The sequence below is a fragment of the Bos taurus genome, chromosome 9, assembly GCF_002263795.3.
Source record: "Bos taurus isolate L1 Dominette 01449 registration number 42190680 breed Hereford chromosome 9, ARS-UCD2.0, whole genome shotgun sequence".
Lineage (NCBI taxonomy): Eukaryota > Metazoa > Chordata > Mammalia > Artiodactyla > Bovidae > Bos > Bos taurus.
In genome coordinates, this window is record NC_037336.1 from 13,126,948 (window position 1) to 13,144,081 (window position 17,134).

General features: G+C 39.7%; 1 protein-coding gene and 1 non-coding gene across 11 annotated transcripts in view; one reads left to right on the plus strand and one right to left on the minus strand.

Moving 5' to 3' along the window:
• The window catches only part of SLC17A5 (solute carrier family 17 member 5), a 75,995-nt gene that overhangs the window by 41,264 nt on the left and 17,597 nt on the right, over positions 1 to 17,134 (minus strand). For all 10 annotated transcript variants that reach the window (XM_059889747.1, XM_059889745.1, XM_010808342.4 and 7 more), the window contains 3 exons: positions 16,588 to 16,675; positions 13,810 to 13,896; positions 12,840 to 12,958 (listed from right to left, as the gene is read on the minus strand). In XM_059889747.1, the coding sequence (XP_059745730.1) occupies positions 12,840 to 12,958; positions 13,810 to 13,896; positions 16,588 to 16,675 (294 nt within the window). The remainder of the gene's footprint in view (positions 1 to 12,839; positions 12,959 to 13,809; positions 13,897 to 16,587; positions 16,676 to 17,134) is intronic.
• Positions 2,821 to 2,924, plus strand: LOC112448196 (U6 spliceosomal RNA). The gene has a single exon (XR_003036584.1). It is a non-coding gene; the product is annotated as a U6 spliceosomal RNA (small nuclear RNA).

The window sequence follows — 17,134 nt, forward strand, 5'->3', positions numbered from 1 at the left end:
TGTATATTGTCATTCTGCTTATTTAACTTATATGCAGAGTACATCATGCAAAATGCCAGGCTGGATGAAGCACAAGCTGGAATCAAGATTGCCAGGAGAAACATCAATAACCTCAGATACACAGATGACACCACCCTTATGGCAGAAAGTGAAGAAGAACTAAAGAACTTCTTGATGAAGGTGAAAGATGAGGAGAAGGGGGCGACAGAGGATGAGATGGTTGAATGGCATCACTAATTAGATGGACATGAGTTTTAGCAAGCTCCAGGAGTTGGTGATGGACAGGGAAGCCTGGCATGATGCAGTCCGTAGGGTCGCAGAGTTGACTGAACTGAACTGAACTGGGAAGTACCAAATGACCTAGCAATCCCACTCCTGGGTACCTACCTGAAAAAAACAAAGACAAAAACCAAAAACCTCTAATTGGAAAAGATATAGGCATCCTAATGTTTATAGCAGCATTATTTACAATTGCCAAGAAATTGAAGCAACCTAAGTGGCAATCAACAGATGAATGGATAAAGAAGATACGGTATATACACAATGGAATAGTACTAAGTTATAAAAAAAGAACAAAATTTTGCCATTTGCAGCAACATGGACGGACTTGGGGGGCATTATGCTAAGTGAAATAAGTCAGAGAAACACAAGGTATTACTTATTTATGGAATCTAAAAAATACAACAAATTAGTGAAGATAACAAAAAAGAAGCTGACTTACAGATACAGAGGAAAAACTAATGGCTACCAGTAGGGAGAGGGACAGTGGGAGGGGCAACACAGGGGAGTGGGTAAAGAGGTACAAACAATTAGGTATAAAATAAGCTACGAGGATGTATTATACAACATGGGGGATGCAGCCAATATTTTATAACAAGTATAAATGCAGCATAACCTTTGAAAATCGTGAATCACTATTTTGTAATAGGGCTTCCTTGGTGGCTCAGATGGTAAAGAATCTGCCTGCTATGCAGCAGAGTTGTGTTTGATCCCTGCGTCAGGAAGATCCCCTGGAGAAGGGAATGGCAATCGCTCCAATATTTTTTTTAAAGATTTATTTATTTACATTATTTTCTGGCCATGGTGGGTCTTCGTTGCTGCACATGGGCTTTCTCCAGCTGCGTTGAGCTGGGCTGCTCTCTGGTTGCAATGTGCGGGCCTCTCATTGAGGTGGCTTCTCTTGAGGAGTACAGGCTCCGGGCACGCGGGCTCTAGCAGTTGCTGCGCAGTAGTTGTGGCGCATGGGCTTAGTTGCTCCCTGGAATGTGGGATCTTCCCAGACCAGGGATCAAACCACTGTTTCCCCATGTATTTGCCACGAAGGGATGGGACCGGATGCCGTGATCTTCGTTTTTTGAATGTTGAGCTTTAAGCCAGCTTTTTCACTCTCCTCTTTCACTTTCATCTTCTTTGCTTTCTGCCATAATGGTGGTGACATCTGCATAACTGAGATTATTGATATTTCTCCTGGCAATCTTGATTCCAGCTTGTGCTTCATCCAGCCTGGCATTTTGCATGATGTACTCTGCATATAAGTTAAATAAGCAGGGTGACAATATACAGTCTTGACGTACTCCTTTCTCAATTTGGAATCAGTCTGCTGTTCCATGTCCGGTTCTAACTGTTGCTTCTTGACCTGCATACAGATTTCTCAGGAGGCAGGCAGGTGGTCTGGTATTCCAATTTCTTGAGGAATCTTTCACGTTTGTTGTGATCCACACAGTCAAAAGGCATGTGAAATGAGTGCAACTGAGCGGTAGTTTGGACGTTCTTTGGCATTGCTCTTCTTTGGGACTGGAATGAAAACTGACCTTTTCCAGTCCTGTGGCCACTGCTGAGTTTTCCAAATGTGCTGGCATACTGAGTGCAGCACTTTAACAGCATCAAGCTTACAAACAGTTCACGGCATCCCAGTGCGTAAAGAGTAAAGTCTAAGCTCCTCAGTGGGACACACAGGATTCTCCATGATCAGGCTTCTTCTGCCACTCTCTGCCTTTGCCTTTTACCTGCAGCAAGACCTGATTCCTGGCGAGTATCACTCTCTCTCCTCAGAATCTGCTTATACCACATCCTTGCCCGGGGATACCCACACATCTCTCCCTTTCCCAATGTGCCTAGTTCACGCCAACTTCTCTTTCAAGATTGCTCAGATGAAGCTTTTACCAGTAAGAAAGAAACACGCAGCCTCTGACTGCTCTCACCTGAGATGGTCTGCTTCTAACAGTTGGGCCACAGCACGCTCCCACTGACTGTGACGCCTGGTCTGGGAAGATTCCACATGCTGTGGGGAACTAAGCACATGTGCACAACTGCTGAGCCAGCACTCTAGAGCCCATGCTCTGCAACAAGAGAAGCCACCGCAACGAGAAGCTCACGCACTGCAATGAAGAGCAGTCCCTGCTCACCACAACTAGAGAAAGCCCGCAGCCATGAAGGCCCAACACAAATAAAATCTCAAAAAAACCACGATGGAATGAGACAGATGGACAACACCTTGATCACCTCTGAGCACAGATGAAAACAAGAATGTATGAACCACACAGAAGAGCAAAACTCTCTCCTGGCTAATGTGACTGCTGCTTCCCTGCCAATTATAGCCTCAGCCCCACCTAGATAAAAATTAAGATCCTCAGCCACAGAACCGCTACTGCCTTCTCACAGCACCAATTCTGGAGCAAAACAGTGATTCTTTAAACCTTCCTCACAGTCAAGTAACACAAGTCTAAACTGTAGCAAGCTGCCTTCAGCTCTCACTGAGATGCCCTTTGGTTCCTCATGGTGTGGTTTCTTCTGCATTGCCACAAAGCAAGAAATCCCATGCTCCCTTTGGCAGGACATACACTAAAAGTGGAACAATACAGAGAAGATTAGCATGGGCCCTATGCAAGGATGACATGCAAATTCATGTAATGCTCCATATTAAAAAAAAAAAAGAAAGAAATCCCTTTGTTCAACACTACAGGTATGTTGCTGACAGTCCTTGGCAGGAGAGTATCATCTCCAGGCTGGCTGAGGACTCCTGCCTTCTCTGTATCAAAGATGTACTAAGTAACCTGTAGACAGCAGTGTCGGCCTGAAGTTCTGTCCATTCACGCCTGTCTCCCTCTGGATATCATAGGTCCCAAAGGAACCATGTCTTGTTCATTTCTTCTCTCTGATTATCAATTTTTTGGTCCTCAGTACCTTACAAAGAGGGGCTTCCTTATTGGCTAAGATGGTAAAGAATCTGCCTGCAAAGCAGGAGACCTGGGTTTGAACCCTGGGTCAGGAAGATCCCCTAGAGAAGGGGATGGCTGCCCACTCCAGTATTTTTGCCTGGAGAATCATATTGACAGAAGAGTCTGGCAGGCTACAGTCCAGGGGTCGACTGAGCAGCTAAGCACACACACACCTGACAAAGAACCTAGGACATAGTAAGTGCTCAAAAAATGTTTAAGGAATGAATGAAGTACAGCAGACCCCAAACATTTATTGGATCCAGGATTAAAAGTGGAGCTTCATGTAACAAAGTATTTTATGACATTTTCAACTACAATGTCATCTGGTTTAAGAATGCCATTTGAAGTTCTGCTGCTGCTACTGCTGCTAAGTCACTTCAGTCGTGTCCGACTCTGTGGGACCCCACAGACGGCAGCCCACCAGGCTCCGCCGTCCTTGGGATTCTCCAGGCAAGAACACTGGAGTGGGTTGCCATTTCCTTCTCCAATGCAGGAAAGTGAAAAGTGAAAGGGAAGTCGGTCAGTCGTGTCCGACTCTTCGCGACCCCATGGATTGCAGCCTACCAGGCTCCTCCGTCCATGGGATTTTCCAGGCAAAAGTACTGGAGTGGGGTGCCATTGCCTTCTCCGGTTTGAAGTTCTAGGAAACCTAATTCTCTTAATTCCTCTTGCTTCTGAATATTTCAATTTCGGAAGCATATGGAAAAACAGATTAACCTTAGGTTTGGATAATGGACAGATTTAGGCACCTTTGAAACTCTCTTTAAAAAAAAATCTAAATAAACTAAAAAGTTTCATAAGTCAGTGAGGATAATGGTAAAAATGAAATTTTAGAAGTAGCAAGTTATTAATAATCAATGCTGAGAAAACATACCAAGTGTTTTTAAAAAATGGAAGCATAATTGACTTACAATATTATATTAGTTCCTTGTGTACAAAAGAATAATTCAAAATTCAATACAAAGGTATTACACAATGTTGACTTATGTTCCCCGTGCTGCACAGTAAGTACATCCTTGTTACTTATTTTACACCTATTAGTTTGTACGTCTTAATGCCCTTCAACTACCTTGCCTGACCCCCCCTCCCCCTTCTCCCTCTCTATCCACTAGTTGGTTCTCTGTATCCATGAGCCTGTTTCTGTTTAATATTTGTTCACTTGTTTTATTTTTCAGATTCCACATATAAATGAAAAGACACAGTATTTGTCTTTTTCAATCTGACTTATTTCACTAAAGCAAAATACCGTCCAGATCCATCCATGTTGTTGCAAATGGCAACATTTCATTCTTATGTCCAAGTAATATTCTACTGTATATATAAGACACATTATGTTTTATGTGGCAAGATCCATTTACAATGCATTAACTCTTTTAATCTGTTCCTCAGTGGGGGGAAAATGGGTATTCATTTAATTAATATCTCAGAGAACACGGAGATCTCTAAGTAACTTTATTACATTGGTGGTACCTTCTAAATTTCTGTTAACTTTTGGCAAAGACCAAGGGATGCCATATTTCTTAAAATTCAGCAGCTTACAGAGACCTTTGTAGCAAATTATAAAAAGTTAAAAAGAAAAGTGAATGAGTAAATGTTTAATTATTACCTGGTTTGCTACATATAAAAATTGAACCCTGTGATATAAAGGGTGGGCCCAGTGAGCTGAGACAAGCACATACAAGCCCCGCAATGCCGAGAGTGACCCCAGGGAGCCCAGACAAGCACACACAAGCCCCGCGATGCTGAGGGTGAGCCTGGGGAGCACAGACAAGCACACACAAGCCCCGCGATGCTGAGGGTGAGCCCGGGGAGCACAGACAAGCACACACAAGCCCCGCGATGCCGAGGGTGAGCCTGGAGAGCCCAGACAAGTGCACACAAGCCCCATGAGACAGAGGCCGGGCACCCGGAGCCGAGACAAGTGCCCACAAGCCCCGCGATGCAGAGGATGGGCCCGGGGGACTCAGACAAGCGCACACAAGCCCCGCGACACAGAGGCCGGGCCTGGGGAGCTGAGTCAAGTGCACATAAGCCCGTGACGCAAAGGCCGGGCACCAGGAGCCGAGACAAGTGCACAGAAGCCCTGCGATGCAGAGGCTGGACATGGGGAGCTGAGACAAGCGCACTCAAGCCCTGTGATGCAGAGGTTGGGACCATGAAGCTGACACAAGTGTACACAAGCCCACAACACAGGGGGGTGAGTTCCGGGGGCTGAGGGAAGCCCACAGAAGTCTCCACGACACAGAGGGCACAGTTGGGGAGCCAAGAAAAAATCCACACAAACCCCTGCCCAGCTAGCTTCGGCCAGCAGTGTAGGGTGGGACAGGAGAACAGAAGCATAGCAATGATCCCGGAGACAAGTCGGGGGTTGGCGACAGTGGAGATATGCTGAGAGGGCCACTTTGAAGCAGCTGTGGAAATAGATGTGTCTAACACCGCCAGGGCCAGAAGGACTGCCCAAACACATACTGGAGCCATAGAGACTACTGGACACTGCACCGCCCTTCAGAGAGATGAGATCCAGCTCCATCAACCAGAACACAGGCACAAGCTCCCCCAACCAGGAAAACATCACAGGACACTACCCGACCCCATCCACGGGGCAGACTCCACAACCAAGAAGAAGTACGACCTTGAGAACCTTTTTTTTTTAAATTTTTTCTTATAAATCACCCTGCTTACTCCCCCTACATAGTCTCACCTTCACATTATCCTTTTGCAGTGCTGTGGAGTTTTCCTCTTTGCTTTTCTTGTTAAAAAAAATAATTCATTTTTAAGATTTTTTTTTTCTTTTTCACCTTTTTTTTTGAATGAGTTTTTAAATTTTGTTTTTTACATATTTAACTTCTTTGCCTATCGTTCTATACTGACTATGGCTATTCCTGACCATATAGAGATCTTTCCCAAATATATCTATTTATCTTTGCTTTTCTATTTTTTCTTTTCTCTCTTTTTTTTTTTACCCTCTTTTCCATCCCCTCTTTTTCTCTTTTCCTTCCCTTCTCCTCTTTTTTCCCCCTTTTTCTATTCTCCTTTTTTTCTTTCACTCTTTCTTTTCTCACCAAGTAAGTTAAATTGTTGAGCTCTCTTTGCTATATTCCCCAGTTGGCACTCTGATTGTGCTCAGTTTTCCAGATTGAGCGTTCGCTAGCTCTGCTTTTTAATTAGTTGATATCACTTTTGGTTTTCCTTGTTCAAGTCAATCTCCTGTGCTCTTTTCTTTAGAATACTGTATGTGTGCAAGTGTGTGTTTATGTCCCATTATTTCTGTAATTACCTGCTTGATCTCCTCCCACTAGAACACAGGCACAAGTCACCCCTAACAAGAAGTCAACACAAACCACCCATCCAATCTTTCCCTCCAAGGGCAAAAACCAAAAGGAATAAGGATTATAACCCTAAGGCCTGAGAAAAGGAGACATCAAGTGGGGCAAGTTAGAAAAAAAAATGATGATAAGACAGAGAAATAAAGCACAAATGAAAGAACAAAGTAGAAACTCACAAGACCAAATAAATAAAGAGGAAATAGCAATCTACCTGAAATAGAATTCAGAATAATGATAGTAAAGATGCTCCAAAGACTTGAAAATAGAATGGAGAAAATGCAAGAAACATTTAACACAGTTAATACAATCACCAAGGACACGGAAGAAGTAAAGAATAAGTAAACAGAGATGAGCAACACAATTACAGAAATTAAAAATACTCTAGAAGGAACCAATAGCAGAAAAACTGAGGCAGAGGAACAGATAAGTGAGCTGGAATATAGAATGGTGGAAATAACTGCTTAAGAGCAGAATAAAGGGAAAAGAATAAAGAGAATTGAGGATAGCCTCAGAGATCTTTGGGACATATTAAATGCACCAACATTTGAGTTATAGGGGTTTCAAAAGAAGAAAAAAAAAGGCACCGAGAAAATTTTTGAAGAAATTATAATTGAAAACTTCCCCAACATGGGAAAGGAAATAGTCAATCAAGTCCAAGAAGTGCAGAGAGTCCCTCAGAGGATAAACCCAAGGAGAAACACGTCAAGACACATATTAATCAAGCTAACAGAGATTAAACACAATGAAAGAATATTAAAAGCAGCAAGGGAAAAGGAACAAGTAACATACAAGGGAAAACCCATATGATTAACAGTGGATCTTTCAGTGGAAACTCTGCAGGCCAGAAGGGAATGGCAGGATATATTTAAAGTATTGAAAGAAAAATCTACAACCAAGATTACCATAACTGGCAAAGATCTCATTCTAAATTGATGGAGAAATCAAAAGCTTTACAGACAAGCAGAAGTTAAGAGAATTTAGCATCACCAAACCAGCTTTGCAATAAATACTAAAAGGACTTATACAGCCAGTAAACACAAGAGAAAGGAAAGACCTACAAAAACAAACCCAAAACAATCAAGAAAATGCCAATAGGAATATATGTATTGTGGATTAAATGCACCTACCAAAAGATACAGACTGACTGAATGGATACAAAAACAAGACACACATATATGCTACCTACAAGAGACCGACTTCAGACCTAGAGGCACATACAGACTGAAAGTAAAAGGATGGAAAAAGATATTCCATGTGAATGGAAACCAAAAGAAATCTGGAGTGGCAATCCTTATTTCAGGCAAAATAGATTTTCAAATAAAGAATATTATAAGAGACAAAGAAGGACACTATATAATGATCAAGGGATCAATCCAAGAAGAAGACATAACAATTGTAAATATTTATGTACTCAACACAGGAGCACCACAATACATAAGGCAAACACTAACAGGCATAAGAGGGGAAGTAGACAGTAACACAATAATAGCAGGGGACTTTAACACCCCAGTTACACCAATGGACAGATCATCAAAACAGAGAATCAATACGGAAACACAAACCTTAAATGAAACATTAGACCAAGTGGACCTAATTGATATCTTCAGGACTTTCCATCCAAATGCAGAAGAAGATACTTTCTTCTCAAGTGCACATGGAACATTCTCCAATAGACCACATCTTGGGTCACAAATCAAACCTCAGTAAATTTAAGAAAGTTGAAATTGTATGAAGAATTTTCTCTGTAGTTGATATCTAGTATCTATGAGATATCTATGAGACTAGATATCAACTACAGGGGAAAATTGCAAAAAACACAAACTCATGGAGATTAAATAATACATGACAACAAAAACACAATAACCCAAAACCTATGGGATTCAGCAAAAGCAGTTCTAAGCGGGAAGTTTATAGCAATATAATCCTACCTGAAGAAACAAGAAAAGCATCGAATAGACAGCCTAACTCTACATCTAATGCAGCTGGAAAAAGAAGAACAAAAAAAGTCAGCAGAAGGAAATAAATCAAAAAGATAAGAGCAGAAATAAATGAAAAAGAAATGAAGGAAACAATAGCAAAGGTGAATAAAACTAAAAGCTGGTTCTTTGAGAAGATAAACAAAATTGACAACCACTAGCCAGACTCATCAAGAAATAAAGGGAGAAAAAACAAATCAGCAAAATTAGAAATGAAAAAGGAAAGGTTACAACAGACAACACAGAAATACAAAGGACCATAAGAGAATATTATAAGCAACTATAGGCTAATAAAATGGAAAACCTAGAAGAAATAGATTCTTAGGAAAGTTCAACAGGAAGAAACAGAAATTATGAACAAGCAAAGTACAAACACTGAAATCGAAACTGGGATCAAAAATCTCCCCCAAAACAAAAGCCCGGGGCCAGATGGTATCACAGAATTCTATCAAACATTTAGAGAAGAGCTAATGCTTACTTTTCTGAAAATCTTCCAAAAAATTGCAGAGGAAGGAACACTTCTAAACTCATTCTATGAGGCCACAATCACCCTGATACCAAAACCAGGTAAAGACAACACAAAAAAGGAAAATTACAGGCCAGTATCACTGATGAACATAGATGCAAAAATCCTCAGCAAAACTCTAGCAAATAGAATTCAACAACACATTAAAAAGCTCATACACCATGATCAAGTTGGGTTTATCCCAGGAATGCAAAGATTCTTCAATATACACAAATCAGTGTGATACAACATATTAAGAAGTTGAAAGATAAAAACCATATGATCATCTAAATAGATGCAGGAAAAGCCTTTGACAAAATTGAGCACCCATTTATGATAAGAGCACTTCACAAAATGGGCATAGAAGGAACCTACCTCAACATAGTAAAGGCCAAATATGATTAAGCCCACAGCAAACACTGTTCTCAATGGTGAAAAAGTAAAAACATTCCCTCTAAATTCAGACAAGAGTGTCCACTCTCACCACTATTATTCAACATAGTTTTGGAAGTCTTAGCTATGGCAATTAGAGAAGAAAAAGAAATAAAAGGAACCCAGATTGGAAAATAAGTAAAACTCTCACTGTTTGCAGATGACATGATACTACACATACAAAATCCAAAAGAAACTATCAGAAAATCACTAGAGCTAATCAGCAAACTCAGCAAAGTTGCAGGATACAAGGTCAATACACAGAAATCACTTGCATTCCAATATACCACCAATGAAAAATCAGAAAGAGCAATTAAGGAATCAATCCCATTCACCACTGCAACAAGAAGAATAAAATATCTAGGAATAAAACTACCTAAGGAGACAAAAGATGTGTATATGGAAAATTACAGGACACTGATGAAAGAAATCAAAGGTGACATAAACAGATGGAGAGATATTCCATGTTTCTGGGTAGGAAGAATCAACATTGTGAAAATTACTATACTACCAAATGCAATCTACAGATTCAATGCGACCCCTTTCAAATTACCAATGGCATTTTTCATAGAACTAGAACAAAAAATTTCACAATTCACATGGAAACACAAAAGACTCTGAATAGCCAAAGCAGTCTTGAGAAAGAAGAATGGAGCTGGAGGAATCAAGCTTCGTGACTTCAGACTATACTACAAAGCTACAGTCATCAAGACAGTATGGTACTTGAACAAAAGCAGAAATATAGACCCATGGAACAAAGTAGAGAACCCAGAGATAAACCCACGCACCTATGGGTACCTTATTTTTGACAAAGGAGGCAGAATATACAATGGGGCAAAGATAGCCTCTTTAAGAAGTAGTTCTGGGAAAACTGGAGAGCTATGTGCAAAAACAGGAATTAGAACACTTCCTAACACCATACACAAAGATAAACTCAAAATGGATTAAAGACCTAAATGTAAGACCAAAAACTATAAAACTCTTAGAGGAAAACATAGGCAGAACACTAGATGACATAAATCAAAGCAAGATCTTCTATGACCCACCTCTTAGAGTAATGGAAATAAAAATAAAAATAAACAAGTGGGACCTGATTAAACTTAAAAGCTTTTGCACAGCAAAGGAAACTACAAACAAAGTTAAAAGGCAACCCTCAGAATTGGAGAAAAGAATAGCAAAGGAAACAACTGACAAAGAATTAATTTCCAAAATATGTAAGTAGCTCATACAACTCAATACCAGAAAAACAAACAATCCAATCAAAAACTTGGAAAAAGACCTAAACAGACATTTCTCCAAAGAAGACATACAGGCGGCTAACAAACACATGAAAAGATGATCAACATCGCTCATTATTAGAGAAATGCAAATCAAAACTACAATGACATACCACCTCACACCAGTCAGAATGGCCATCATCAAAAAGTCTGTAATAATGTAAATTGATTACAGCCATTGTGGAAGATGGTACGGAGATTCCTTAAAAAACTAGGAATAATACCACCATATGACCTAGCAGTTCCACTACTAGGCATATACCCTGGGCAAACCAAAATTGAAACAGACACGTGTACCCCAATGTTCACTGCAGCACTATTTACAATAGCTAGTACATGGAAGTAACCTAGATGTCCATTGATAGATGAATGGATAAAGAAGCTGTGGTACATACATACAATGGAATACTACTCAGCCATAAAAAGGAACACATTAGAGTCAGTTCTAATGTGGATGAACCTAGAGCCTATTATACAGAGTGAAGTAAGGAAGAAAAAGAAATATAAATATCATATACTGATGCATATATATGGAATCTAAAAAGATGGTACTGATGAATTTATTTTCAGGACAGCAATGGAGAAACACACATAGAGAACAGACCCATGGACACAAGGGGAGGCGAGGCGGGAGAAGGTGAGATGTATGGAGAGAAACGTAGAAATTTACAACACCAGATCAGAGAAGACAATGGCACCCCACTCCAGTACTCTTGCCTGGAAAATCCCATGGACAGAGGAGCCTGGTAGGCTACAGTCCATGGGGTCGCCAAGAGTTGGATATGACTGAGCAACTTCACTTTCACTTTTCACTTTCATACATTGGAGAAGGCAATGGCACTCCACTCCAGTACTCTTGCCTGGAGAATCCCAGGGACAGGGGAGCCTGATGGGCTGCCGTCTATGGGGTCACACAGAGTCGGACACGACCAAAGCGACTTAGCAGCAGCAGCATGTAAAATAGATAGCCAGTGGGAATTTGCTGTATGACTCAGGGAACTCAAACAGCCCCTGTGACAACCTAGAAAGGTGGGATGGGGTGGGAGATGGGAGGGAGGTTTGGGTGGGAAGGGACATGGGTGTACCTATGGCTGATTCTTGTTGATGTATGACAGAAAACCACAAAATACTGTAAAGCCATTATCCTTCAATTAAAAAAATTAAAGAAGAAAATAGATGACCAACAAGGACCTGCTGTATAGCACATGCAACTGTATTCAATATCTTGTAGTAACCTACAATAAAATCTAAAAGAATATATATAAAACTGAATCATTCTGCTCTACACCTGAAACATAACACTGTAAATCAACTGTAATAACAACAACAACAACAAATCACTCACTCTTATGACTGTAAATAGAACAGAATAAAAGAACAATTGTACCAGCTTGGTGGGGGGTGGGGAATTGAAAATATCAATAATAATAATTTGTTGGGGAATAAAAGTTTTATATGAAATATTTCATGTTCTTTAAACCAATAAAGTGACTATGAAGCCATTAATAATGCTAAAGAAAAGACTGTGTATTTTAATTTTTCCTAATGTTTTCAGGTTCTTCTTTTATTCTCACTAAAAGACAAATATTTTATCCCCAGGGCTTGAGAATTTACTGTATTAAATTATGACAGATTTGATTTCTGATTTGCTATTGTGCTCAATTAAGTGAAGCAAATCTTACTTTAGTGCATATAAATTTTTTCTAAAGGTCTATTCTAGAGGAGCAAATTATATAGTATAGCAAATGTGCTGTCCTTGTTAAATCACACTCATTTAAAATACAGATAAAAACACACTCATTTCCTAACAACAAACATTTAGAATGTAGCTGTAAGATTCCTTTTGTAGATAACACATCTTATTTTCTACTAAGAAGAAAGACAAAGAGAGTCACTTGCAAATCATTACTCTAGAAGATGTAAAATGAAAAGTAATTTTTCATAGATTTGAACTAGAAAGAACTAAAATATCTTGGGCAAAACAGTACTTTGTATATTAATTTGCCTAGAGTGTGCACAACAGAAATATTCAATAAAAAGTTGGTACCTTAAACCTGAAAAAAAAGGTTTCTGAAATTATTTTTGAAATATGCCGAAGTTCATACCTGATTTTTTAATGATGAAAGAATATACTCCTTTTCATAGGGGGTGATTGTCTTGTGAGTTTCTGGTGTATCACTAACTAAGCAGATCCATAAAATAAACCAGATGATTCCAACAAGGCCTTAAAATAGAAAATAGTTAAATGAAGTCAGAATGTACCAATGCAGCAATTTACTTATGTCTTGAAAAAAATTATGTAATTATAAACTTCACCACAATATGTCTAGCATTGTCACCACACAAATCTTTTTTTTTGTTATGAGAACTTTTAAGATCTATTCTTTTGGCAACTTTCAAATATGCACTACAATATCACTGTGCAATACTTTACAAACCTAGTCTTATTTATTTTATAATGGTAATTTTGCACCTAAAGCGAACAACTTTTGACCACATGACTGCCTAACAGGATCTACCAGACAAAACCTTTAAAAAGCTAAATGCCTACAATCTATTATTTCCACAGGTATCTGCTTTTGTTTATTTGTTTTGATTGCAGACATATTTCCTGAGTAAATGTTTAGGTGGAATCTACTTTATTAAAAACGTGTATCATCCTCCTATTGAGATTGAAGAATGAAAGGCCCTGGGGCTAAACAAACAAGCAAAAAAGATGAAAACTACCAAGTGAAAGTATCCTACTTTGCTTGAGAAGAAATATTTTCAAAATTCACACTTTTATAATAAATGACATAGCAATTTTTGTAGTAAGTGTAGCATTTAAGTCCTGGATTCAACAGCACTTTCTATTGAACAAATATTCCAACATTAACAGCAAGTCACAGCTTAGCCAGATCATTTTAACCACATGAACTTGACAAACAGGTTATCAGTAAGTGTTTCAGGGCTTTGCGGTTTAGGAAATGGTTACTTCAGTGAGTTGGCATATACATATTTTAACCAGTTATTAAACCTCTATTACATTTCAGACCTCTCACATCATAATTTAGGTTACATTTTGAATAAACTTACCGAAGAAATAGAAGACATAAGTCCAATTCATATAGTAGCAAATTACTCCAGAAAGAGGCAGAGAAACTACTGTCCCAAGTTGTGCTCCTGGAACAACAGCAAAACTTTGTAAACTTTGGAGAAAAATTAACGAATAGGGGACAGGTTTACTGCTTAAGAAGATGGATAATAGATTATGAGGGAAAGAGCAATCAGCTGCCATAGGTGGGGCTTCCCTGGTGGTCTAGTGGTTAAGAATTTGCCTGCAGATGAAGGGGTCACTGGTTTGATCTTTGGCCCTAGAAGATTCCACATGATGCAGAGCAGCTAAGCCCAGGCACCACAACTACTGAGTACACAAGCGGCAAGTACTGAGGACCGTCGGCCTCTGTGCTCTGCAACAAGAGAAGCCAGCGCAGGGAGAGGCCTGTGCACTGCAACTCCAAAGCAGCCCCCACTCATGGTAACCAGAGAAAGCCCACGTGCAGCAGTGAAGACCCAGTGCAGCAATAAATACATGAATTTAAAAAAATCTCGTAGGAGTTGAGTTTGTCGTTGTTTAGTCACTAAGTTATATCGACTCTTTTGTGACCCCATGGACTGTAGCCCGCCATGTAGGCTTCTCTGTCCGTTGGATTTCCCAGGCAAGAATAAAGTGGGTTACCATTTCCTTCTCCAGAGGATCTTACTGACCCAGGGATAGAACGCCATTCCTACACTGGCAGGCAGGTTCCCTACCACTGAGCCACTAGGGAAGCCAGAGGAGTTGAGTTAGTCACATGTAAATATAAATAATCCATTCTCTTAAGGGATCATTTACCAGAAAACTCATAATATGTAAAATGGATACATTAATATATAGTTACATTAGTTACAATTATATAGCTATTGCTGAATTAGAAGGCATCAATCAACGGAAGACCTATTATAATATGAGCTAGTAAATGCCACATTACTAGTAAATGTGTTAGAAAGCCACGTGTTTGGGGGAAAGGCTCAAGATGATCTCTAAACATAACGTACTGCAGCACATCTGATGGAAAATGAACAAAGCTTTCAGTAATCTAATTTGCTCTAAACACATTACACACATTTGTATCAGATAAATAAGTACGAAAACTTATTTTAACCACCAAACAGAAGCCATCTTAGTAGGTACAGTGTAAGCTAAAATAATCAGACATTGTTTCTGGTCTCCAGTTTTAGTCTTATAGAGTGAGTAAATATAAACAATTATTATATGTTAGAAAGTGCTGAGTGTCACAGAGCAACATGGAAGTTCAAAGGTAGGACAGATAACCTCTGACCACTAGAGGTCAGGAAAAGATGTTAAAAGGCAGTGGTGGGACTTTGAAAAGATGAGCAAGATCTGGTCCTGTAAGAAAGAAGGTATGGAGGCAGAGGTAACAGGGTGAGTAAGGAATGAAAGAAGAAAAGCGGCAAGTGGGATTGGGAACTTCATCTGGGTGAAGGAAAGCAAAAGAAAGGCTAGAGAAACAGGCTGAACAGTTGTTGAATATCTGCTCCCTGCCAGGCACTATGTGCCAGGGGCTAGGCTGGCTAAAATGAAGGGATAATGACCACAAAGACTCTTGACCCCTCATCTGAGCCCAGGTTTTATTTAATAGGCAAAGGAGAACCACAGTGCCTCTTCTTGAACTTCTTATCAGATTTCTTACATCAATCTCCACACAGCTGTAAGAATCTTCTTAAAAGAAAAGAAAAAAAAAAGGAACCTTCTTAAGATGTACATGAGATCGTATCTCTCATGTAAAATATTTCCCCATTTTGGAGAAGAAAAACCCTGTGACCTGTAGGCCTTGATGTAATCTGGCTCTTGTCTATTCCTCTAAGCCCAACCCACTCCAGTACTCTTGCCTGGAAAATCCCATGGACTGAGGAGCCTGGTAGGCTGCACTCCATGGGGTCGCTAGGAGTCGGACACGACTGAGCGACTTCCCTTTCACTTTTCACTTTCATGCATTGGAGAAGGAAATGGCAACCCACTCCAGTGTTCTTGCCTGGAGAATCCCAGGGGCGGGGGAGCCTGGTGGGCTGCCGTCTATGGGGTCGCACAGAGTCCGACGCGACTGAAGCCATTTAGCAGCAGCAGTGCTTCTCATTGCTTTGAAACTATGTTACTTCCTGCCTGTCAGTCCTTGTACATGTTGTTCTGATTGGCTGGAATGCTTTCCTTTTTTGCTCTTTGCATGACTGGTTCATCTCATTCTTCAGATTTTAGCTTAAAAGCCACTGCAAGAGAGGTCTTTCTCAACCACTGTATTTAAAAGCGGTCAGGTCAAAAAGTTTTCATTCAGTATGTGAGCTGGAGGAATTATAATTCACATATAAAGCTCATGCTATCTTACCTATAGATCAAAATGATAGAAAATAATGCATAGGGGAAAAAAAAGGTGTCTGAAGGGAGGGATTGAAAGTCATGACATGTTTATGAGATGATCAAACCAGAAATCACAATTTAAGGACACAAGTATTCAATTTTCCAGCTTTTGGGGGATTTTGTTCTGTTAAAGCATTCTCTATACCAACATCTGAAAAGGCAACATGGTTTGAAATAAAGGATAGCAGATGGAGAAAAGGACAACAGTCAATTATGCCACATTGCTATATGCTAGTGAGCCAAGGAAAACCATTAATAACAAAGTTGTATCCTCAAAACTTTATTTTTCCCCAAAGGAAACACTTGACATTGCATGACTCTGGTGTATACCTTTCCCCCAAGGTTGATGTGTAGATAACAAACTGTAGCAACGATCTTTATAAAGATGGTTATCTCACCTGCATATGAAATACTCAGAAGCTTGCTTCTTTCAAGAGGGGGAGCCCATGAAGACCACATGGCATGCATGGCTGGAAATGTGACACCCTGAGAAGGGAAAAAGGCATTTCTGATGAAATACAAAGTCATTTTGTTAATGTCTTAAATTCAGTTGAGTATCTTGTTGCAAGAAAAATTTCTGGATAAGACTCCAACCAGAATTAGGTTTCATGGAGTGACATGCCTTTACAGTGTTGAGTGAAAATACCTCATAGTGAAGTACTTTAAAAATCTGAACAAAGATTTGTGGATTCTGTCAACTGGTTTGAGGACTGCAAGGTAAGGGTTATAAAAAATATAAAAGAATGTATTGAGTGATGATATAAAGGGATTCCTCTCAATGTTAACTTTACTCATCTACTTTATTTAAGGCCTGAATGAAATGGAAATGTAACCAATACATAACTTAAACATACTGATCTAATACGGTGGGATACTAGAAGAAAATTCAAATTCACCCTTATCAACAGGAAAAATGGTCCTACCAAAAAACAATTAGAGTGTTTA